Source organism: Plecotus auritus, assembly GCF_963455305.1.
Source record: "Plecotus auritus genome assembly, chromosome: 1".
In the NCBI taxonomy this organism is placed as follows: Eukaryota; Metazoa; Chordata; class Mammalia; order Chiroptera; family Vespertilionidae; genus Plecotus; species Plecotus auritus.
In genome coordinates, this window is record NC_137770.1 from 197,628,917 (window position 1) to 197,655,045 (window position 26,129).

The window sequence follows — 26,129 nt, forward strand, 5'->3', positions numbered from 1 at the left end:
TATCATAGCCTTAGTTTCAGTTTGACCTTAACTCTCCACTTTACTTGTATAAACAAACCTCTGACAATTCGTTTTGTTTTGTTTTTTTCAGATGCCCCCTAGCACTAACTACACCAGTTGTCTGAAAGCAGTTTAACCTGCTTTGTGGTGACTTTTCCTTTGTGAGCTGTGTTTGTTTTTCCTTGTTTTCTTTTCCTTTTAAAATCAACTCTACTCAACCTTCGCCTCTTGGATATGAATAATAGCCCTGCTTGGTCTATCCACAGGGCCTCGGTGAGGAAGCCACCTGCCTCTCCCTCTTCCCCACCCGCTTTCCGATGGGATGGCAGGGAACAGCCTCACTGCGCAGGACCCCCCACCGCGGATGCCTCACTGCACTGGATCAAATGCAGTGAAGAAGGGTTTCTATTTACCCTCCCAGCAGCACTCTAGCTGCAGTAACCCTTGCAGGCTGCTAGCGTATTCTCCTGTGAACCAGCGCTGGACGCCTGAGGAGTTGGCCCTGCATTAGGCCACTGCAGGCCCTCTGTGGGCCATCCACACCGAGCCCCGGGCACAGGCTGCACTTGCAGCGTTCTCTCACTATTATGTCTCACTGGAGAGAAAGCATCTTCAAACAGAGTTGTCTGGACGAAAATAAAATAAAATAACACCCAACGAAGCCGCCTAAGGATGACAAGATTTTGTATTGAACTCAAAAGGAAGTGAGAATTTAGGAGAAAATACCATAGCTTTGTTTTGTGTCTGTTCTCATCTGCTGCTGATTTATTTCAGAAATCGACTATCTTTTATTTACCTCAAAATGGGAAATTAAAGGAACTGAAACGTAGATCAGCTCCTTCCTTCAATGCTGTGAAAGAGAGAGGTTATCAATGTGGAAAGCTCAGGGGTCAAACTGAAACTGGGACTTTACTTCTTTTCAACTCATGGGTGCAGTCAGCTTCAAAATCTAAGATGGACTGTTATCACATAGATAAAAAAATTAACTTACTTTTTCATTCTAAACTTCAAATTAAAGCCACACCTTTTAAGAGATTTAGCGAGTTTTTTAAGGAAACAAAGACATAATAAGTTTATGTTTCAATCTCGCTAAATTTAACCCCTCTGTGACCATTTCCCTGTCTCCACTAAGTAATTTCCCAACTCACCAGACCATACACTGATGCTAATTTAAGAACTAAAAATAGCCCTGGCCAGTGTGGCTCAGATGGCTGAGTGTTGACCTGTGTACCGGGAGGTTGTCGGTTCAGCTCCTGGTCAGGACACATGCCCAGGTTGCAGGCTCAATGCCCAGTAGGGGGCTTGCAGGAGGCAGCCAATCGACGGATGTTTCTCTCTCATTGATGTTTCTCTTTCTCTCTCACCCTCTCTCTCTAAAAAAAAAAAAAAAAAATCAATAACTATTTAAAAAATAGGAAAAAGGACTAAAAATACTTTGTAACAAAGCTACATGGCTTTGGTTCTTTTTGTTTTCTCCTAACATCCAGAGAAGTTTTGAAGCATTTTTCTCACATTGCTCAACCCTATGGTTCTACAAACCAGAAAACACAAATTATGGGGTTGGGGGACGAACAGGCAGAGCATGGGGGTTTTCAGGGCAATAAAACTACTGTGTCTGATACTATAATGATGGATACATGTCATTACACATTTGTTCAAACCCACAGAATGTACACCAAGAAGGAACTTTAATGTAAACTATGGACTTTGGGGGATTATGATGTATCGACGCACTTAATCAATTGTAACAAATGTACCACTCTGAAGGGGGATGCTGGTAATGGGGGAGACTGTGCATGGGGAGGGGGGCAGGGATATGTGAGAAATCTGTCCCTCTTAATTTTGCTATGAACCCATTACTATTCTAAAAAAATATTTTTTACAACAAAACAAAAAACATTTACACTGAAAGCAGAGAATAAAGTGGGGCCTTGGAACAAAGGTGAGCTGACAGGAGAGTGGCGAGTAGAAGATGGGCGGTGAGTACCTTACTGTCCAGCTTCTTCATGGTGACCAGGTCCAGGGACTTCAGTGAGTGCCCAGTAGGGGCAATGAAGTAGAGGCATGCGTGGATCCTGGTGTCGTGGTAGTTGAAGAGAGACCGTTTGATCTTCAATTCCTCTTGTAAGTAGGCCTCAAACTGGGCATCGATATATTCCACTATTGGCTTGTAGCTGGAATTCAAAAGAACGTTCTCTAAAGCACATTTTCAATCAGCACACTTCTAGTCAAGGCCTCTCCAGCAGTTCAGCGTGGTACAATGCTCCAGGAATGTCTACGGTTCCCCTGCCCCAAGAGCTAAAGCCCAATTCCCTGCATCCGGGGCCTTCTGTCTTGGGTCCCACACCACCCCGGCTCACTGTTTCTGGCCCAGCCACGCACACCAAGCTCTGCCTCCACGCCTTGCTCACACTAGCTCTTCTACCTGGGACAGTCTCCTTCCCATCACTGTCCTGCCTAACAGTCATCCTCTAAAACAGAGGATAAACAAGTGTAGCATGAGGTCGATTCCCCCATGGAACCCTTGAAGATATTGCTAAGAAGCAGGGGCATTCTTTCCTCGTGGGGCAAAACTGAGCCTCCAAGTCTGTCCCAACAAAGTGATTTTGACAGCCTGCACCAATGGATTGACTCTGGTGCACAAAATAAAACTGGTCTGTGATTTCAGGGTAACGCGCCACCTCCTGTTGGGAGCCCTGGCCTGGTCCCCTGCCCGTTCCTCCAGAGGTTAGGCGTTCTCTTTGCGCTCATAAAAACCCTGTGCACATTCCAGGATTTCAGCTATAAACCGAAATGCCTGGACCACTGTGATCTTCTAGGTTCTTTCCAACTCTAAATGTTATGATTTGAAGATACATTTTATAACCCTCTGCTCACCAAGTTATAATTCAAATCTTTTTTGGGTGATTATGTATGATTCGATGAACTGACCATAAACACAATCATTAAAAGCATATCAGGTGGTACACAGTGGATTAGCCATGAACTCTTCCGGGTCCCAGGGGACTAGCTGCTCAGGAGAGATTGGTCAGCAGCAATGAGACCGGCCTATTGGGAATACAAAAGGTTGTTTCTCCCCAACTCGCTACGATGCTGAGGAATGATTTAAACTTTAAGAAATATAAAAACCTTCCAACACTAAACCCCAGGACTATAAATTAACTGAAATCCCTGAAAGGGAACTACAGATCTTTTAAAATGAAGATGACATCAGACCTTAAGTGAAAAACAACAAACAAAAAACCCAAAATAAAAATAAAACAGAGAAACCAAACAAATTTATGACTCAAACCAAAACTGTCAGATAAAAAGCTTTTTGATGACATTTTTCTTGGAAACTTATCACAAACCCTTGGTTCATTTTAAGCAGACAAGTCTCTAGAGGTTAAAAAAAAAAAAAAAGTGGAATGTGCCTCAGCAATAAGAACAAAGTTCTCAATCATGGCAAGCAAAATTCCAATGAAAAGGATGAGCAAGTGATAAGTCTTCTATGTTTTTCAATTTTAAAATATAAGCTGGCATTATATAACAATAAAAATCCTCATCTTTATTCCAGGATAGTTATATAGGATGGTGGTTAGAAGCATAGATTCAAGCTAGACCACCTCAGACCACAGTCTAGCTCTACAACTTACTAGCTGTGTGACTCTGGGAAAAGTTACTAAAGCTCCCTGTGTCTTCGTTTCCTCATAGATAAATCCAGGACAAAAATGGTATCTATAGCAGAGAGCTATTGTGGTAAACGAGTGAGCTAATATATGTAAAGGACTAGCACATAAAATTAAGATATAACTATTTCACTGTCATCTAAGAAACAACAAATAAGAAATAGCATGTCTGACATTTTTAAAAGACAAAGGGAAAAAAACAAAAGAACTTTACCCTCACCTGGTTCCATGGCAACCACTCTGCCACTGAGCTCATACCCAGTCAGGGAGGGACCAGGCCCCTCCAATGAAGGCCATGATGCCGTCAGTCCAGGGCCTGTTCTTTCAGTCTCCTGACACTTAGGCATGTGTTGGGGGAATCAAGACACTCCCCCAGCACCCTCCCAGCCCCAAGGGGAGGAAAAGCAGCTCACAGCAGTTGCTCCTTTCTGGCTCCCCAGTTCCTGATTTGCTTCTCAGCACCTCCTCCCCAGCAGTTGTCCAAGCATGTTCTGCTTTCTATTAATTTCCTTTTTAGCCTCTGGTTTGATTCTGATGCTCCAAGATTACGGAAGACAGAACATCTCTCTCTTTTTTTTTTAAATAAATATTTTTTTTTATTGATTTTAGAGAGGAAGGGAGGAGAGAGAAAGAGAATCATCAATGACTGGAGAGAATCATTGATTGGCTGCCTTCTGCACGCCCCCCACTGGAGATTGAGCCTGCAACCTGGGCATGTGCCCTGACTGGAATCGAACCATGACCTCCTGGTTCATAAATTGATGCTCTACCACTGAGCCACGCCAGTCAGGCCCATCATCTCTCCATTTCAAGTGAGGAATGCTTTCTGCCCTGGATTCAATATAGCCAAGGAAATCAATTGTTCTCTTACATCTCAGGCCTCCTCTGACTTCCTATTACGGAGTGCTGGCCAATCTTTCCATCTCCTTCTTTTTCTCTACATGGTCTCCCTGGAAAGTCACAGCTTTTCCTCTGTTTCACTTGCCATCCACCTGATGATGATTCACAAATCTCCACTTCCAGCCCCGATCCTTCACCTGAGCATCAGACCCATCCATCCGACTGCCTACTAGATGTCTCCAGGTGCTCTTCTAACTAAATGAGTCTAAAATCAAACACTTCATCTTGCCCCCAAGCCCACACTTTCCCATATCCCTCAGCACAGTGAATGGCACCTCCATCCACACCGCTGGTCAAGGCAGAAACCTCGGGTTCCCCTTCCTACATCCCACACACAAAAGCCCATCTATTTTGTGTATCAATCTAACCTAATAAAAAATGTACTCCCGGAGAACTCTTTACCAAAATCACTAGTCCTGTGTGAAACATTTAATTATGTTGATGGAATAGTTCCAGTGGCTTTATCCTCTGGTTCACAACCCTTCACACAGATCCTCTGCCCCATCCTCTCTCCTCGCCACTTCCCCTTCCCAGCATTTCAGTTACAAAGACAAGGACGCTGACTCCCTATTTTGCCTTTTGCTAGTTTCCCTACTTATAGAAAGGACACCTATTTATATTCAGTTTGGCCAATTCTAACGTCCCTGGATTGTAGCCATATAAACCAGAGGAAATGGGAGGAGGGGAGAGCACATCATATCTAGCCCTTCCATTTTCACATGATTTCCTTTTATGGCATGGGGCTATTCCCTTTTACCCACCACTCATTTTTTTCACATACCTCCAGCCATGAAAAACACAATAAAAGGGCAAATGTTTGACTATGAAACTGATGGAATAAATGTTCACACAATGTTTTTTATCCACCCACTGATCATTCTTGCAAAATAGCCAATGCCATCATTCAGGGCTGACTCTCCATTTTATATATGACCAGACACCTACCATGTATTTTTTTCTATCTTGCTATCTGTTAGCCAAAGTAAATTTTCGTTATTAAAAAAAAAACAATTTTCGCCCTAACCGGTTTGGCTCAGTGGATAGAGCGTCAGCCTGTGGACTGAAAGGTCGCAAGTTTGATTCCCGTCAAGAGCATGTACCTTGGTTGCGGGCACATCCCCAGTAGAAGGTGTGCAGGAGGCAGCTAACCGATGTTTCTCTCTCATCGATGTTTCTAACTCTCTATCCCTCTCCCTTCCTCTCTGTAAAAAATCAATATATTAAAACATTTTTTTCATGTTAAAAAAAAAGTAGAAATCGAAGACCAAACAGTCTACTTCAATTCCATTTTTATAACTCTGATGAAGACTTGATGAATTTGAGGATTCTCTCTAAGTGAATTTCAACCATCCATGTTTTTCAGGGCCGTTTATCATTCTAGTTAATAAGCCATTGACAGAGAGAAACCAAGATGGCGGCATAGGTAAACACCTAAATTGCTGCCTCGCACAACAATTTCAAAACTACAACTAAAAGACAGAACGGACACCATCCAGAACTACAGGAAAGCTGGCTGAGTGAAAATTCTACAACTAGAAGGAAAGAGAAAAGCTCACAGAGAATTGGAGGTACGGCAAAGGGTCTTTGTGCGCACAGAGAGGAAGGGCGGCTGAGAGCCTGGCTGACTTTCTCTGGCGGAAGGGGGAAGGAAGCCCCCGACCGCACTGAACCCCAGTTCTGACTGCACTGAACCCCAGTTCCGGGCGAGCCCCTGGGGACCCACGCTCTTACGGGGGGAGTCTGGACACTCGGGCGGAGACTCGAGCTGGGAAAGGCAGAAGTCTGAAGGCGCGCGCGGGCCAGTGCGCACAAAGGCTGCAGAGGTTGCCACAGGCTTTCCCTAGTGGAAGGGAGTCAGAGGCTCGTGACTGCACTGAGCCCCAGTTCTGACTGCAGTGAACCCCAGTTCCAGGCGAGCCCCTGGGGACCCACGCTCTGGTGGGGGGAGTCTGGACTCTCGGGCGGAGACTCGGGAGCCGGGAAAGGCGGAGGACTGAAAGCGCGCGCGTGCCAGTGCACACAAAGGCTGCGGAGGTTGCCACAGGCTTTCCCTAGTGGAAGGGAGTCAGAGGCTACTGACTGCACTGAGCCCCAGTTCTGACTGCAGTGAACCCCAGTTCCAGGCGAGCCCCTGGGGACCCACGCTCTTGTGGGGGGAGTCTGGACTCTCAGGCGGAGACTCGAGCTGGGAAAGGCAGAGGTCTGAAGGTGCGCACATGCGCACAAGGGCAAGGCTGACGGGAAGCCAAGACTGAGACTCCACCCCATCCAAGCTGAGCACAGAGGCTATTGCAATTTGGCAAGTCTAATCCTATAAGGCTGTCTCCAGCACCGAACTTCTCCCAGCATAGACGCAGCTGATCCTTACAGCCAACTGGCCTGGAGGTCAATTCTTCCCAGTGCTACCAACAGCAATAAAGACTTAATTACAACAAGGCTGTACACACAGTCCACAAAGGGGTGCACCAAGAGTGTCCACCTCAGGTTAACTGGGGAGGCAGACCCACTGGGCCATATTGGAAACCTAGCACACAAATCTACCTTACCAACTCAGGGAAGTAGTGAAAATGCGGCGTCAAAAATCAGGTCACAAACGAAAGAAATGGAGGAAAACAAACGATTGGATATAGAATTCAAAACCACGGTTATAAGGCTTTTTAAGAATATCCTAGAAAAGGCCGATAAATATAACGAGACCCTCGAAGATATGAAAAAGGACCAACTAAAAATTAAACATACACTGATTGAAATAAAAAATATTATACAGAGACCCAAAAACAGACAAGAGGAACACAAAAATCAAGTCAAAGAATTGAAATACAAAGAAGCAAAAAACACTCAACCAAAAAAGCAAAAAGCAAAAAAAAAAAAAATCCAAAAAGTTGAAGATAATGTAAGAAGACTCTGGGACAACTTCAAGCGTACCAACATCAGAATTATGGGGGTGCCAGAAGAAGAGAGAGAGCAAGATACTGAAAACCTATTTGAAGAAATAATGACCGAAAACTTCCCCCACCTGGTGAAAGAAATAGACTTACAAGTCCAGGAAGCCCACAGAACCCCAAACAAAAGGAATCCAAAGAGGACCACACCAAGACACATCATAATTAAAATGCCAAGAGCAAAAGACAAAGAGAGAATATTAAAAGCAGCAAGAGAAAAACAGTTAGTTACCTACAAGGGAACACCCATACGATTGTCAGCTGACTTCTCAACAGAAACTATGCAGGCCAGACGGGAGTGGCAAGAAATTTTCAATGTGATGAATAGCAAGAACCTACAACCAAGATTACTCTACCCAGCAAAGCTATCATTCAGAATTGAAGGGCAGATAAAGAGCTTCACAGATAAGAAAAAGCTGAAGGAGTTCATCACCACCAAACCAGTATTATATGAAATGCTGAAAGGTATTCTTAAAGAAGAGGAAGAAGAAAAAAGTAAAGAGAAAAATTTTGAACAACAAATACATATCTATCAACAAGTGAACCTAAAAATCAAGTGAATTAAAAACCTGAGGAACAGAATAATCTGGTGAATATAATAGAATCAGGGGCATAGAAAGGGAGTGGACTGATAATTCTCAGGGGTAAAAGGGTATGGGGGGGTTCATGAAGAGACTGGACAGAAATCATACACCTATGGATGAGGACAGTGGGGGGAGGTAAGGGCAGAAGGTGGGGTGGGAAATGGGTGGAGGGGAGCTATGGGGGGAAAAAGGAGAAATAATTGTAATAATCTGAATAAAGATTTATTTAAAAATAAAAATAAAAAATAAGCCATTGACAGTCTATCTCCATCTCCCAAAGGTAGGGCTAATTATTCGATTTCCAGCTCTACAGCAACATTTGGTTTCCTTCTTCTCCAGACCCCTTTCCTTCTTCACTGAAGAGCACAGACAACAAAACAAGGAAGCCCTTAATCCACAAAGAGTTAATCGTGCTATTAAACATAACAGGAAACCTTACTAGATCTCTCTTCCTGCCTCCTTCTAGCTAGCCTGGTCCCAGGCAGATAATGCTGTAGGAATGCTGACATGTCCGAAGCCTATATAAACAAACTGGGACATTCTTGAGGTCTTGCATCAATGGCAGAAAAGCTTGCCGAATCCCCACACTAGTAAAATAATCATGGGTTCAGAGAAACAGCACATCCTTTACCATACGGTTACATATCAATGCAAAAATGCATATCCCACTTCCAATTTTTTGATGGATGCAGGGCCTATCTGAACAACTATTTTCAACAGCAGTCATTTGGGTTTACAGTCCATAGTGTCAACACTGCCTTCTGGGGCACAGAGTTCTAAATGCCTTTGAAAGAGGTTATGCAACAGCTGTCAAGAAATTTCAGAAGAAAAAAATATTTGGTATCTAGGTTAGGTTAATATCACACTTCCTCTATTCTAAATCTCCTTGGAAACTACTATTTGACCCAAATGAGTCAGATAATTTCTTAAAGAGGCCTCCAGCTGCAGTGATGAGGATCAGCACAGGACTAGCCACTTGCTGGTCGGTACAGGTGAGTACAAATCCACCTGCCTAAGGTAAAGTCCCTGGTTAGAGGCGGGGCAAAAATGTAGGGGCAGGACTGAGGCATGACTCTGAGCTGGAACAGCACGTGGAATCTTAGCAGCAGGATGCTGGAGGATAGTCTCATTCCTGCAGAAAGGGATCCTGAAAAGGTCCAGGTGCTGCCTTCCCAACAGAGTGCACACACTTTAACCCCAGGGAGAAACCATGCAGGTCGGAGATGGAGACACGTCTTGCTCTGAGAGTGCATTGTGACTGTACAGTGACCAGGAGCCTCAGCTCTCTCCTGGGCTCCCACAATGCACCTGTGCTCTTTATCTGGTCACCAGGTTTTCTCTTCATCCACTCCACTTGGCATTACCAACAGCCTTCAGGCAGTAGCCTCACCATCATTGCTTGGCACTGAGGTCATAAGTTAAGAGCAACTGCTCAGCTGCAGGGGCTGAGCTCAGCTGTCCCCGACCCCCACACAATGTACAGATAGTCCATTTTGACCAGCAAAATAACATCTCTCACTATATCTAACACATTCTCCTGTTATTACCGGACAATGTTTATTGAAGAGCATTTAAATTGCTCTATAGATAAAATAGAGCTCAGTGCTCAACTATATAAGGAATTAAGTATTTCTTTGTCATTACCACGGTGCTCATATAGATAAGCGATAGTTAAAATCCAGGGTGGGCAAAAGTAGGTTTTCAGTTGTGAGTACATGAAACAGATTTTATTCTTGTATTACTATTTATGAATTATGGTATTATTTTCCATACAAACAACTGTAAACCTACTTTTGCCCCCCCCCCCCAATCTATCTAGGCAATGCACATTTCTAGATAAGAAATAGTTCAAGTTCCTTTATACAAAACACATGTATATAATATACATAGTTTTGAATAAAAAACCAAACAGGAAAAACCCTGGTACTAATGAAGTTTCTGAGCTCTAAGTAAACATACCATCATTTGTTGACGTGGTGTTTTATTCCCATAATGCTGTCATTGCTCAAAAATGTCTCTGGAAGCCCCCCTCCTGGATGCATCTTTGGGCCTGGGACAGTTTTATTTTAACTTTCTCAAACTTCTTTTGAGATAAAATGTAATATTTAAAATAGCCAGAAACTAAGATTTTCCCAACAGATCTTTCATAAAAATGTTTTCTTCGCTTAGGGTTTTTAGGAGCAACCCGAGGCAGAAGTCACACAGGGACAAGGGTTCTTCTTGCAGGCGACAGTGAGGCTTCTGGTTATCTGGACACACTTGATGGCGGTTCTAGGGACCTAGCCCAGGGTCACAGGTAGTTGGTGGCAGGGGTTTCCGCTAACTGTCCTGTGGGGCAGTTGTATGTTTCTGTTCCTTTAGATTGATTTTCCCGATGGGAAATCCCCCAAACCTGGTTCCATGGCCCTCCTGGAAAAATGCCATAAGTTACCTTACTCCTCCTAACCTATCCCGTTTCTGCTTACACTAGCTGGGATCAATTACACAGGCTGATTCTGACCTTAAGGAAATTTCTCAGGACAAGAATGTCTCATCTTTTCATCGATACAGTTAGACCAACTCCCATCATCAGTGAACATTCAGCCTTTGAATTTACCGGGGATGGGTCATGTTATTGCTTCATCCATTTATATCCCCACAAAATCCCAAGATATACCTGTCATCTTTATTTATCTGGTCTCCAAATCCCACGGTGTCCACGATGGTTAATTTCAGCCGGACATTGCTTTCCTGAAGCTCGTAACTTCTGGCTTTTAACCGGACACCTGGTTCATTGTGAGTAGCGGGGTCACTTTCAAATTTGGTGTTGAATAAAGTGTCCATTAACGTGGACTTGCCGATGCCCGTCTCACCTACATGACCACAGGGGAGGAATCAGAGAACGTGTCAGTGCCTCTCAGGAGTGTTTCATAACCGTGTTTGTACAACTTCTAAAAAAAGTCACTATCACCAGTAATTCCTCCACAAAAAGACAGTTCTTTCCAGGTGAGCTGCATCGAATCCCTACCTAGAAATGTCTTAATAAGTTTTAGAAACTATTCAGCAGAAAAGTTCTTGAACTTACAGATTAAGATACTCTTCTTTAGCTCTAGAGAAACAACCTGTTTGTACATTACAAAGACACAACGTGTATCTCTTCTTCTCCTAATTGTTGGTGTGTAAAACTGTTACCTAAAAGAAATTATACTGCCCTGACCGGTTTGGCTCAGTGGATAGAGCGTCGGCCTGTGGACTCAAGGGTCCCAGGGTCGATTCCAGTCAAGGGCATGTACCTTGGTTGCGGGCACATACCCAGTAGGGGGTGTGCAGGAGGCAGCTGATCGATGTTTCTCTCTCATCGATGTTTCTAACTCTCTATGCCTCTCTTTCCTCTTTGTAAAAAAATCAATAAAATATATTTAAAAAAAAAGAAATTATACTGTTGAATTTCTGTTACTAGAAAGAAAGACATATTCCATTTATACTGGATTATCTGATACCAGGTACTGTTGTCATAAAGAATGACATTTTCCAAAACAACACTTTTGAGGATAATAGTAATAATCACACACCCGCTAAGTCAGTGGTCGGCAAACCATTAGTCAACAGAGCGGCAAACTGCGGCTTGCGAGCTGCAGTTTGCCGACCACTGCGCTAAGTGATTGAGTGCTGACTTCGTGCCAGGTGCTGTGGCAAGAGCTTCCAATGCATGACCTATTTAAACCCTATCACAATCCTCCATGAAGCAAACAGATGCTCCCATCCCCTCCGTTTCATAGCCGGGCACGAAGGCTCAGGTAGGGTGTAGGTAACTTGCCTGAAGTCACATTATTAAGTGGCAGAGCAGGGTTCTAACCCAAGTCTCTGTGACTAACACCTACACTGAGCCAACAGAGCATCCTGGCTTTCCTATTACAGAAAAAACTGACTGCCCAATATTTCCCAACTATAGTTATGAATTGGTGTGAATCCTCTAGTGACCTGTGTTTTCTGATGGTCTGTCGCGACCCACAGGTTGAGAACTGCTGCTGTAGAGCATAAGACCATCGGAAAACACAGATATTTACATTACGATTCATTAACAGTAGCAAAATGACAGTTATGAAGTAGCAACAAAAATAATTTTATGGTTGGGGGTCACTACAACATGAGGAACTGTATTAAAGGGTCGCGGCATTAGGAAGGTTGAGAACCACTGCTCTATATTATCCTCGTTGTCTTTTCCTATTCAGTTGGAGTCCAGATGGTAAACATTTAGTATAGTTCTCCCAGCTTCAGAGTGATGTCTGCAACAATGAAACTGAATCATGTTAAATGACCTGCAACAGTGGCCTTATTAATTCACATTGATAATTTAAGTCATTAGGTGTTTACTGAGACCCTAATATGTGCAGAGCAGAGTGGCAGGTACCTGGTACCACTATAATAGTGGTCGGCAAACTGCAGCTCGTGAGAAACATTCGGCTCGCCGCTCTGTTGACTAATGAGTTTGCCGACCACTGACCTAGACTTTCGATTCCAATAATTACAGGCTGCTGTTGTTCCTTGTGATTAAGCCCCTATCCCAGTGGTCGGCAAACTCATTAGTCAACAGAGCGGCAAACGCCGCGGTTTGCCGACCACTGCACTATACTAATCAAATGGCGAGACACAAATGTGGAGCTACAAAGAGCTTTAGCCTGACCTTCATCATAAAACCAAGCAAAATCTCCCTTCGTTCTAATTCTAATTCCAAATTAATTCTGAGTCAAAAATAGTTGGCAAGGAGAAAGAACCCTCCCCACCCTTGTCACTGGTGCTGGTGTTAGTGATTAAAAATGTGAAGGCGGAAAAAGGGAAGTAGAAATCAAAGAACATTATCCATAGGAAAGTCTTTTTATTTTGAATTTGGAAAATCTCCCTATTAGATTTCCAACTCAATTTGAACATGCTAATATGCTGAAGCCCTCCCAGCAAATCCTAGGAACAGTTCCTCTTCTAAAGGGTTTCCATAATGCCCGTTAGGATGGTGACAACTGCATGGGTAAACAAGAACTCTGGGACTTACAGCCCTGAGGCAAGTCTCCCACTGTAATGGCAAAATCCACTGAACAATTGTAAGTTCCATATTACTCATTGTTTTCCAACATAATGCAAAAGTGAAGTAGGATGGAGTTTTTCTGGATTTGAGCTTTCTCTAGTTAGCAGCCTTGTGTGGTTTGCCATTGACTACAATGATTCACTTAGAGGATGAGTCGGTCAAGTATGTTTGCTTTACTTTTTAACCTTGCCCATTGGGCCCCGGATACATACAAGATCAAAGCATTTCCTCTCCCTTCAGCCTTCATTCAGCCAGTATTTTTCCATTGCTTACTCTGTACCAAGCTCTGTGTCACATTCTGGGAATACGACGAACTAGCCTGCTGTGGTATTCTCCCATTCCATAGAATCTGACCTGGAACATGACTGAATGAATACCAATCAGACTCTAATTTATTATGATGGGAATAATATTCTAAGTGTCTGCCATAACCATGTTCCTTTTATGAGCAAGATGATACTTTATACCTAGTGACCACAGGTAACTAAACCAGGGCTAGCGCCCTGAACAGAGGCACCCATGGAAGCCTCACCATGATGCTCTGAGACAGTGCCCCATCCTGGGCAGTGACCTGTCTATCCAATCAGAACTCCCCTCCTTGGCAGCTGGAGTGAGAGATACACAATCTGCACACATGGCAATGGCATAAGAAAAGGTATACAGAGAAGTGAATAAGCAGAAGCCATGAGGCAGCAAAGGCTTCAGGTAAACTTAAGATGCTGACAGACCATTAGCTGGGAATATAGGAGAAAGTGAGCAGATAGACACAATACAGCTTAGTGTCTGAAATTCAATCTATACTAAGAAAAGGGTAATATGCTAATTAGGGCAGATGTCTTCCAGACGTACAACCCGACAAAGCCACAGCCACTACGAGGCTCGGGGCTCAGGCAGCCGCAGTGGCAGTGGCAGTGGCAGTGGCAGTGGCAGCAGCAGCAGCGAGGTGATGGGGATGGTGCCTTCCCCGATCAGCCCGGTTGCCTCCTGCAGAAGGAAGCCGTCAGTAGGACATCCCCTAAGGGCTCCCGGATTGTGAGAGGGGGCAAGCCGGGCTGAGGGACCCCCCCATCCCAGTGCACGAATTTTCATGCACCGGGCCTCTAGTCATTAATAATACTTGAGCATTTACTATGTGACAAGCATAGGTTCTGGGCATAAAATGGTGAATAAGAAGAGATAGCAAGCACTGAGTGAACTTCTGTAACGTCCTGAATGTCATTCCAGATCTCCGTGAAGTCTGCCTGTGTAACAGCTGAGACATTTTCCTGTCTTCCTTACCTTCCTGAATGTCCTTACCAGAAAGGCCCGTAGTGAGAGTAATCTAAACTAGTCTGTGCTCCCTAACTGATAGAGCTCAACAAGCTCATATCCATGATTCATGGCTTAACAAGATAACTTTGAGCAAAACAAAGTTACTGTGTAATGGATACAGAAAGAAAACAGGGATCTCACTCTTTTTATTTTTTTAATATATTTTTATTGATTTCAGAGAAGAAGGGAGAGGAAGAGAGAGATAGAAACATCAATGATGAGAGAGAATCATTGATCGGCTGCCTCCTGCACACTCCCTCCTGGGGATGGAGCCCACAACCCAGGCATGTGCCCTTGACCAGAATCAAACCTGGGACCCTTCAGTCCACAGGCTGACACTCTATCCACTGAGCCATATAAGCTAGGGCAGGGATCTCACTCTTAGGGTACTTAGAATCAGGTAGGCAACCCAATACTGTAGGTACTCCAGTCATTTTACGTCGCTGTTACACATGTAACTTTCCCCAGTGCAGCAAACTTCTTTTCACGATTTACTTATTTTCAGGCCATGGACAAAGGGACGACAGCAGAACTACCTGATAAGGTAAAGGTTCTGTCTGTAGAAAGTGATCCATTCAACTTGCATCTCTTTCCCTTAGGACAGCAATAAAGTCTTCCATTTCCATGGTAGGGACTCTCGGTTACAATGACAGGACTGAAATTACCATCTCATTGACTTGGCTGAGAATTAGTTAAAGCTCGCGTCAATCAGGAACACCATGCTTTTTTTTTTTTTTTTTTTTTTAAGGTAATTTTAATTATCATTTACATTAGGGAGGAAATTATGAACAATTAGCATTCCAGGCCCTACTTACAGCACAGGGTTAATCAGTGGGTTGGAAAAACCACTGTTCCTTTAAATTTCAGAGTGCTTTACTTTCCATTTCTATGCCCTGTGCTTTTAAGAGCTGTAATTAGATACAGCTACTCCAGAAGCAGTGTGATTCACCAAAAGCAGTTCAGTAAGAAATGACAGCTTTTGGAATAAAAGTAATTCTAGAACTAGGAGAGTTTTTCAATGCATTAGTTTTTGAGGCCTCTCTCTAGCCTCCGAAAGGGCATTTTCTCTACTTTTGAGAAGAATATTTTTGTTCATTCTAATTGAGTAACTGAAAGCCTACCAGGCATAGGTTCCAATTCAAAACTAAACAGCGGTAACAATATTTTGAGAAAATTAATGACTAACACCAACTTTGAAGCATTTCCAAACTCCTTAGCAGAATACCTGGCCTTTATTACAAGTTAATTGGAAAGAAAAATGATCCTGATGATCTTTTATGCTGAGATTTGCGACTTGGGTAGATTTTTCCGAGTTTGCTGTTTGTATGTGTGTGTGTTTGTTTGTTTGTTTTTTTCTGTTGTAAATTCATCTACCTAAATACTTAGTTGTTAGAATAATTAGAGATTTACTTCTGAAGTGCCCTCCTCCCCGCCCCGCGGCTTCTGTTTTTCTGCTCCCGCCGATGCTGGTGAGCATGACACTGACATCAGTGGAAAGCAGCCTGCCTCTTTCCCTTCTGTTCTCAGGCTTACTTCATCTGCAAGCTCTTAGTCGGACATTAAAAGAACAAAAAAGCAAAAAACCCAACAACAACAAACAAGCAGAAGGACTATATTATTAATTAATTAGAAGGGAATTGTACATTGATCAAATAGTTGCTCTATGATGCAGCATTTTTACTCTGATGGCCAAGGCTGAGTACTGGAATGATTAGCCAAGTACCTGTGCAGGAAGGTCTGCCACCTGCTCTAAAGATTCTCCATTTTATTCCTGGTTGGAGCCAGATAATCAGAGAGCTGTGTACCTAGGCTGTGTCATTTTATCTCCTCAGAGAATCGCCTTTGATGAAACACGCTTTGGCTAATCCCACCGGCCTGCATGAGGGATTTGAAAGAAAAGCATGTGATTCTTGGCATCGCCTGGATCCATGACACTGACCTGGGGACACTCAGGAACCTAGACCTAGATGTGGGGACATTTATCTTTTCTGAAAACCCACGGGAGAACCTTTTTCCAGGTGAAGCTGTGTTTCATCTAGAGCAACTATTTTATTTTAACTTCACAGATACTATAAACCTGTCGTTATTAAACTTTTAACATATTTGGCACATAACATGTGCTCAGTACATATCTGCGGAATGGCTTTCCTCCATGCTCTGACCACTGGCTGAAAGGCAAACGCATTCCTGATAGGCAGGTCTGATGGCTTTGAGTTCTGACTCTATCTCTGACTTCACTTTACTTTGGGGGGTTAATTGTATCTTTATTCATTTACTCATTCATTTCACCCTGTAAACCACTTTATATGCTTTCCTAGATAAGCAAGATGGGATTAAACAAAAGTTCACAATTTGATTGTAAAATCCTACAGTTTATGTTGACACTACAGCCCTGGCTAAAATTATCTTAAACTGGCCAGTTTTCTATTCCTCTTCTGTCATTCCCTCAAAACAGTTATTGTTGAGTTACTTTAAAGATATCTATTTTCTTTTTTTTTTTTTTTTTTTTTAAATAAATCTTTATTCAGATTATTACAATTATTTCTCCTTTTTCCCCCATAGCTCCCCTCCAGCCATTTCCCACCCCACCTTCTGCCCTTACCTACCCCCCACTGTCCTCATCCATAGGTGTATGATTTTTGTCCAGTCTCTTTATGAACCCCCCCATACCCCTTTCCCCCTGAGAATTATCAGTCCACTCCCTTTCTATGCCCCTGATTCTATTATATTCACCAGATTATTCTGTTCCTCAGGTTTTTAATTCACTTGATTTTTAGGTTCACTTGTTAATAGATATGTATTTGTTGTTCATAATTTTTATCTTTCCTTTTTTCTTCTTCCTCTTCTTTAAGAATACCTTTCAGCATTTCATATAATACTGGTTTGGTGGTGATGAACTCCTTTAGCTTTTTCTTGTCTGTGAAACTCTTTATCTGCCCTTCAATTCTGAATGATAGCTTTGCTGGGTAGAGTAATCTTGGTTGTAGGTTCTTGCTATTCATCACATTGAAAATTTCTTGCCACTCCCGTCTGGCCTGCATAGTTTCTGTTGAAAAGTCAGCTGACAGTCGTATGGGTGCTCCCTTGTAGGTAACTAACTGTTTTTCTCTTGCTGCTTTTAATATTCTCTCTTTGTCTTTTGCTCTTGGCATTTTAATTATGATGTGTCTTGGTGTAGTCCTCTTTGGATTCCTTTTGTTTGGGGTTCTGTGGGCTTCCTGGACTTGTAAGTCTATTTCTTTCACCAGGTGGGGGAAGTTTTCGGTCATTATTTCTTCAAATAGGTTTTCAGTATCTTGCTCTCTCTCTTCTTCTGGCACCCCCATAATTCTGATGTTGGTACGCTTGAAGTTGTCCCAGAGTCTTCTTACATTATCTTCAACTTTTTGGATTTTTTTTTTTGCTTTTTGCTTTTTCGGTTGAGTGTTTTTTGCTTCTTTGTATTTCAATTCTTTGACTTGATTTTTGTGTTCCTCTTGTCTGTTTTTGGGTCTCTGTATAATATTTTTTATTTCAGTCAGTGTATGTTTAATTTCTAGTTGGTCCTTTTTCATCTCTTCGAGGGTCTCGTTGTATTTATCGGCCTTTTCTAGGATATTCTTAAAAAGCCTTATAACCGTGGTTTTGAATTCTATATCCAGTCGTTTGTTTTCCTCCATTTCTTTCGTTTGTGATCTGATTCGTAGACGCCGCATTTTCACTGCTTCCCTGAGTTGGTAGATTTGTGTGCTAGGTTTCCAATTTGGCCCAGTGGGTCTGCCTCCCCAGTTAACCTGAGGTGGACACTCTTGGTGCACACCTTTGTGGACTGTGTGTACAGCCTTGTTGTAATTAAGTCTTTATTGTTGTTGGTATCACTGGGAAGAATTGACCTCCAGGCCAGTTGGCTGTAAGGATCAGCTGTGTCTATGCTGGGAGAAGTCCGGTGCTGGAGACAGCCTTATAGGATTAGACTTGCCAAATTGCAATAGCCTCTGTGCTCAGCTTGGATGGGGTGGAGTCTCAGTCTTGGCTTCCCATCAGCCTTGCCCTTGCGAGCACGTGTGTGCCTTCAGTCCTCTGCCTTCCCGGCTCCCGATTCTCCGCCCGAGAGTCCAGACTCCCCCCACAAGAGCGTGGGTCTCCGGGGGCTCGCCTGGAACTGGGGTTCACTGCAGTCAGAACTGGGGCTCACTTCAGTCAGAACTGGTGTTCAGTGCCGTCAGGAGCCTCTGACTCCCTTCTGCTAGGGAAGGCCTGTGGCAGCCTCCGCAGCCTTTGTGCGCACTGGCGCGAGCAGACTTTCAGTCTTCGCCTTCCCCGGCTCCCGAGTCTCCGCCCGAGAGTCCAGACTCCCCCCACAAGAGCGTGGGTCCCCGGGGGCTCGCCTGGAACTGGGGTTCACTGCAGTCAGAACTGGGGCTCACTTCAGTCAGAACTGGGGTTTTGTGCCGTCAGGAGCCTCTCACTCCCTTCCGCTAGGGAAAGCCCGTGGCAGCCTCCGCAGCCTTTGTGCGCACTGGCGCGAGCGGACCCCCAGTCTTCCGCCTTCCCCGGCTCTCGAGTCTCCGCCCGAGAGTCCAGACTCCCCCCACAAGAGCGTGGGTCCCCAGGGGCTCGCCCGGAACAGGCGTTCAGTGCAGTCAGAACTGGGGTTCAATGCGGTCGGGGGCTCCCTTCCCCCTTCCGCCAGAGAAAGCCAGCCAGGCACTCCGCCGCCCTTCCTCTCTGCGCGCACAAAGACCCTTTGCCGTACCTCCAATTCTCCGTGAGCCCCTCTCCTTCCTTCTAGTTGTAGAATTTTCACTCAGTCAGCTTTCCTGCGGTTCTGGATGGTGTCCGTTCTGTCCTTTAGTTGTAGTTTTGAAATTGTTGTGCGAGGCAGCAGTTTAGGTGTTTACCTATGCCGCCATCTTGGTTTTTTTCTAAAGATATCTATTTTCAAAATGCATCGTTAATTTACTTTGGCCCTGCTATTGAGCTGGTTCCCCTTCCAAAGCAGCGGTGTTGCAGTGTTTTCTCCATCTCTGCACGTGCACAGAGACCCCACATATGGCTGCATCAATGCTGAAGTTTCTCGCAGAGCTAGTGTCGTTTTGGAAAAATGAATGAGAAAGATATTTAAACTGTAAATTGTGAAGAAAGGCTGAATACTGATTTTAGATTCTCTGGAGTAATACAGCATGGGTAAGACAGAAAAGGCTTTATTTAAACCAATGTGCAGATTTGGGGTGATTCAGTGTGTTGCAAGCAAGATGGAGAGTATGGGAACTATGAACTCCCGGGTGCTCTGGTACTCAGTTTAGCTTCAAGAATTCTCTTCCCGGTTAATTGAACACTACTCTCTCACTCTTTTTTTTTTTTTTTAATATATTTTTATTGATTTCAGAGAGGAAGGAAGAGGGAGAGAGAGATAGAAACATCAATGATGAGAGAGAATCATTGATTGGCTGCCTCCTGCACACCCCTTACTGGGGATCGAGCCCACAACCCCGGCATGTGCCCTTGACCAGAATTGAACCCGGGACCCTTCAGTCCGCAGGCCGACGCTCTATCCAAACCAGCTAGGGCAACTTTCTCACTCTTGGTTACATTTCTTTCCAGAGCTCAACAGAGATGGATGCTAATAACAGACATTTAATTCAGTGCCTCTAAAACTAGACTAAGCTCATGCCAGGATTAGTTTCTGCCCCGGTTCATTTCCTCTGTTTGCGACCTACAGTACCTTGCCACAAAACAAATTTTGAGAAACATCATCAGTTTCCTTACTAGGCTCATAACTTTTTTAAAAATCCTCAATTCCCTTTCATACTTATCACATGAAAATAATTTAATGATGCTATAAACAGCAAACACACACATACTATATAAAAAATTACAAATAGACAGTAGGATGACAAGGAGAAAAGACAGTACCATGGATGCTCTTAAGCTAAATATGACACTTATTCCCCTGAGGGCTGTCAAAAGCTAGAACCCTTTTTCACAGACTCTTACTTTAAAAATAGATAGACCATTGATTGACAGAGAGTTGTTTTCTTATACAGATATTTTGCTGTAAAATATTTATGGTAAAAAGATTTGATGCATTCCACTCTCTGAGGATAAGTATGCTTAATATTAATGCTGACACCCCTGTGTCCCAAAGAGCTAATGCTGGCTCTGACCACAGGGCTCCAAAGAGTTATGGAAAAGAATCTGTTGGCTTGATATACTGGCGTGGAAGGACAGCCAGGACTTACTGTGGAGAAAAAGAAAACACAGCCCGGCCAGTGTGGTGCAGTGGTTGAGCATCAACCTATGAACCTAGAGGTCATGGTTCAATTCCAGGTCAGGGCACATGCCCAGGTTGTGGGCTCGATCCCCAGTGTGGGGCGTGCAGGAGGCAGCTGATCAATGATTCTCATCATTGATGTTTCTACCTCTCTCCATCCTCTGCCTTCCTCTCTGAAATCAATAAAAATATATTAAAAAACCAACAAAACACAGAAGAATATAAGCTCTAAAACCAAAATTAAGAAGTTCTTGTATAATTGTGAAAGAGCTGCTGTATATGTCCATGTGTGCCGCTCTCATGCCCGTCTGCCTTCTGATCAAGTCTTCTTTCCCATCGGAACCTCTTGTGCTTGGGGCTGGGCTCACCCCATCTCCCTCCTGAGGACTCAGGCCACCATTCAATATACGGCCTTTTCAGTGTTGGGGGTTGAGGAAGAGTCTTAACTGAGTGTAAACTGGATTTTAGCAATTCTCTATGGAAATTTTCCTACTACAAGAAGAGTGAGAGAGACAGAAGTGCAATGTTGCTGGCTTTGAAAATGGAGGGTCCAAGAGCCACTAGAAGCTAAAAAAGCAAGGACATGTAGTCTCCCCTAGCGGTTCTGGAAAGGGCCGTGGTCCTGCTGATGCCTTGAATGGAGCCCAGGGGGACACATGTGGAACTTCTAGAGAACCACAAGATAATTCTAACAGTAATAAATTGGTGTTGTTTTAAGCCTCCAAAAATAATTTCCAAGTACAGAAAGATGTAGAAAGTTTCTAGAAGGATTTCAGTGTTATTTCTGTGGAATGGAAATGAGGGTGAAAAACGAAAAGGAGGGGGGGTGTTTTTTTAAACAGAAAGTATGTACTATTTTTGTTAGTTTGAAAAACTAATTTTAAACATGTCTTAAGAATAGAACCAGAATCTAAAAAAATCTAAGAATCATAGGTATTGTCACCCACCCAGGTGAGTCAAAATAGCAGCTGCTCTGCAAATCCAACAGGGCAGCATGGACATGGCTTGGGAGGAATTCCGACCAGCATCATAACTGTGCTATTTATTGAACACAAGGGGTCAGCTCAGGAACCAACACCCCTACTTCACACCATACACCCTGTCAAACCAGGTCCATCCAGCAAGCCCAGTGCCCCTGGAAAATTTCCCAACCTGCAGGGGATGGGACATAACTCTCCCATATATTTGTGAAGCTGATTTTGAAGACAAGGCTGGGGGAGGCAGGGAAGAGAAGCCAGAATAGTAATCAGCCTACAATTTAGCCCACTTTTCAATAGAAAAAAAATCAACAAATTGCCAACAAATTGCTATGCTAATGAGGAACTGTAGGCTCTGCAAGCAGCATTTACTGTAAGAGAAAAGGCAATTCATTTATGCCACGCTGTAGAACTAGCTGCCACTCAGGAAGCGCCCTGCTGAATTTTAAATGGCTTCACTTCACGTAGGGAAAGGGAGAAAGCAAGCAGGAGAGCTGGCTGCCTGGTCCTGTCTTCCTCTCACACAGTGCTGAGGACCTCATGCCAGAGAGCGAGCCGGTCCATGTGCCAATCCACGGTGGCTTTCTGCTGATGAACACCCAGTGCAGCGGCTGCATGCAACACGTCCAAATACTTCCAAACAGCGAAATATCTGCCCCTCCCCGCAATGGGTATCATTAAAAAATGGTGGTTCTTACATTGAGTGCACACCTTTTCTAAATTCATTTCACTTTACTTGGACAAGAGAAGTGAATCTGGTACATTCTGCCAAGCCTGGGTCCACTGGGCTCTCACAGGATTCCTGCTGTTCTGCCTCAGAGTGAAGTCTTGGGGGTACATGCCCAGAGAACAATGGCAACAAACCAGTGCCGCCCAAACCACTGCCCTGCGGCTTAGCCAGGCCACGCATTCATCTGGAGCGACCTGTCCAAGGAAAGGCCATCATCTGTCCCAGGAGCATTTCTGCTTCAACTCTACAGGAGATGTGTATTTCTGTCTCCCCCTCTCCCCACCTTCTTTTCTACCTTCCTCCTCTCGGTGTAAAAGGGATATGACTGAGAGAAGAAGAAAAATACCACAGCCAGCGGCCTAGGCTAATGTGTGATGTTTAAAGGGCATGAATAAAATGTACTGAGGATACAAGTACCCAGATCTCTTTGACCTTGGCCATTTGTCTAACAGGAATAAATTTAGGTCCATTTTAGATTCCAACTCAAGGATGAAAGGTTAATCTGACAATTGGGCAGAAAGTTTATTTCAAATATAAAACAGAATTTTAAATTGTCTTTTGCTCTCAAAGCAAACATTTTAAACGCTGTACGTTTATTAAAGTAGTTAGAGTAGTTTCAGATTTTACTTACCGTAGGTAGGATATCTTTTAAAAAACCCCTAGTGGAGGTTACGGGTGCACTGCAGTTAGAGACCTTAGAAACACATGCTTAACAGGCTTCTGGTGGTCTTACGATGTAGTTACATCTCAGTTCCTGCTTTTAACTAGTGTCTAGTTAGGGTCTAAGTCCCTCCCCCTATCAAAAATGAAAATAAATGATTTAATAACAACATTAAACTGACCACTAAGTAAAAATAATTTGAGTAACACCACAAAACTTACAAAGCATGTACCCAAATACAAGAATCTTTGTAACGGTGGGACATATAGACGGTGGGTATTATTGTCCTGCTTTTCTAATGGAAAAAAAAAAAGTGAAAATATCATTCTGCTTATTTCCTGAAATGAGTCCCTCTCACAGGCACCTGCCAGCTGAAGGTCAGACTCCGTGCCCGGCAGCAGGTGATGAGTCACTTACCAACACACAGGATGTTGAAACAGAACCCTTGGGAAGTTGACTTGTTGACCAGCTGGTCAGGAAGACTGTCAAATCCAACATGGCCAGAGAGGGACAAGTTTCGGAGCTCTTCATTCTGGAATTACAGAGGGGAAATGTTTGGGAACCCACGAACTGTGCCACCTGGGTACCACACATTATGGACAACTCCCTCTCCCTTCCTTTCTTCCTGGCGTGCCTTTTCACAAAATCACATCCACTCCCAAGTGGATGGTCTCCAGCACACCTCACTCCCTGTTACATGTGCACCGGTCCAGGGAAAATTGAGCTTCTAGAGGTGACTATTTCAGATACGTAGTAAGAGACATAAAAAAATTCCAACCATTTTGGTAGCTTTGAACACTCAAGAAAAACTTTCAAATGACTTTCAACCCACAGTAAAAACTAAATAACACTCTTCCAGATACATGGAAGGAGCTCTGAGAAGCTCACAGTGGCTCACAGCTGAGAAGCTTCCTGCACCCTTTCATCATCTGGGACCCCTTGGGGGATGTTGGATTGCAGGTTTCGGCCTGATCCCCGCAGGCCAGGCCGAGGGACCCCACTGGTGCACGAATCCATGCACCGGGCCTCTAGTATGCATATAAGATCTTTGGTTAATCTCTTCCTGCCTTCCCCCCACCCTCTTCCCTCTGGGATTCATCAGTCTGTTCCATGTTTCCATGCCTGTGCAGAATGTCTGCCCCCCGGTGGTCAGTGCATGTCATAGCTACCAGTTGAACAGTTGCTTAGGCTTTTATATATAGACTAAAGGCCTGGTGCACGAAATTTGTGCATGGGTGTCCCTCAGCCCAGCCTGCACCCTCTCCAATCTGGGACCCCTCGAGGGATATCTGACTGCCTGTTAAATGGGCAGTTGGACATCCCTCTCACAATCCAGGACTGCTGGCTCCCAACTGTTCACCTGCCTGCCTTCCTGATTGCCCCTAACCGCTTCTGCCTGCCAGCCTGATCACCCCCTAACCACTCCCCTGCCAGCCTGATTGATACCTAACTGCTCCCCTGCCAGCCTGTTTGCCAACTGCCCTCCCCTGCAGGCCTGGTACCCCCCAACTGCTCTCCCCTGCAGGCCTGGGTCCCCCCCAACTGCCCTTCCCTGCAGGCCCAGTCACCCCCAACTTCCCTCCTCTGCCGGCCTGGTCACCCCTAAGTGCCCTCCCCTGCAGGCTTGATCACCCACAACTGCCTTCCCTTGGAGGCCTGGTCCCTCCCAATTGCCCTTCCCTGCTGGCCATCTTGTGGTGGCCATCTTGTGTCCACCTGGGGCAGGATCTTTGACCACATGGGGGCAGCCATCTTGTGTGTTGGAGGGATGGTCAATCTGCATATTACTCTTTTATTAGATAGGATAGAGGCCTGGTGCACGGGTGGGGGCTGGCTGGTTTGCCCTGAAGGGTGTCCCGGATCATGGTGGGGGTTCCCTTGGGGTGTGGGGCGGCCTGGGCGAGGGGCTTGTGGTGGTTTGCAGGCCGGCCATGTCCCCCGGCGACCCAAGTGGAGGCCCTGGTATCTGGGATTTATTTATCTTCTACAATTGAAACTTTGTAGCCTGGAGCGGAGCCAAGCCTTCTGCTCGCTCCGTGGCTGCAGCCATTTCTGTTGGGATTTATTTATCTTCTATAATTGAAACTTTGTAGCCTGGAGTGGAGGCCTGGGCCGGCAAGGGCAGGCGGAAAGCTTGGTTTCCTCCATTGCCAGGGAAACCCAAGCCTCCCTCCTGCTCTCTGTGGCCACAGCCATCTTGGTTGGGTTTATTTGCATACTCGCTCCTGTTTGGCTTGTGGGCGTAGCTTGTGGGCGTGGCTTGTGGGTGTAGTGGAGGTCCGGTCAATTTGCATATTACTCTTTTATTAGATAGCATGCCTACTGCCTCCATGACTTTGAAGGCATCCCAAAGGTGCTGAAGATGACCTGCGAAACCTTTCCTTCCCAGGAAAGCAGAGGTCAGTGATGGTCCTTCAATTACAATACCACAGTTATGGCTTGGGATTCCAGAAACTAGATATTGAAAGCCTTCTTGAAAATATGACTCCTGGTGTTCTGGCTATGTTGCCAATGAACTTTATATTCAAAATGCTAAAATTTGGATAAGAAAAAGAGCCTCAAATTTACAGTTTAATAATTAAAAAGAAAAAAAAAAAGCATTGGCCAGGGTCACTTAGTCAACATTAAAAAAAAATAAAATGCAGGTTTCCTTTATGCCTATTTGTGTTAGATAATGATGGGAGGGATGTCTTTTAGTTATCTGGGACTGAGACTCCACGTCCAAATCGCCAGGGTCACTACAGAGGCAGAGAAATGTGATTCCCTGAACGTAGTGATTTTAAGGGACTGTTGTATGAACAATATAATGTCTAAGGTCCTTGCCAGCTCTAAAATCCTGATTCTCTGAACAAGACTAAAAGCCATCATGCTGCCTGAATACCATGGTGGCAGCTGCAGGCTTGAGGTCAATGGGACAGAGAACAGATGCTCAGTCTATGAATAGTTTCCTTGAAACCTGCCAACAGTGAATACGAGCCTCAAGAGTGGGCACTTATCCTTGAACAGGATGGCACGGTGGGCAGCTCACCAACAGCTTCCGGAGC

General features: G+C 44.4%; 1 protein-coding gene across 16 annotated transcripts in view; it reads right to left on the reverse strand.

Moving 5' to 3' along the window:
• SEPTIN11 (septin 11) overlaps positions 1-26,129 on the reverse strand; it is a 101,261-nt gene that overhangs the window by 29,530 nt on the left and 45,602 nt on the right. For 15 of the 16 annotated variants that reach the window (XR_013960955.1, XR_013960956.1, XM_080675512.1 and 12 more), the window contains exons 2-4: positions 23,503-23,617; positions 10,751-10,946; positions 1,988-2,174 (exon numbers count right to left, since the gene is read on the reverse strand). Coding sequence is in view for 14 of the 16 variants with exons in the window: in XM_080675512.1 (XP_080531638.1) it covers positions 1,988-2,174; positions 10,751-10,946; positions 23,503-23,617 (498 nt within the window). In the remaining 2 variants the exon portion in view is untranslated. The remainder of the gene's footprint in view (positions 1-1,987; positions 2,175-10,750; positions 10,947-23,502; positions 23,618-26,129) is intronic. The other variant, XM_080675508.1, reaches the window with a different exon arrangement.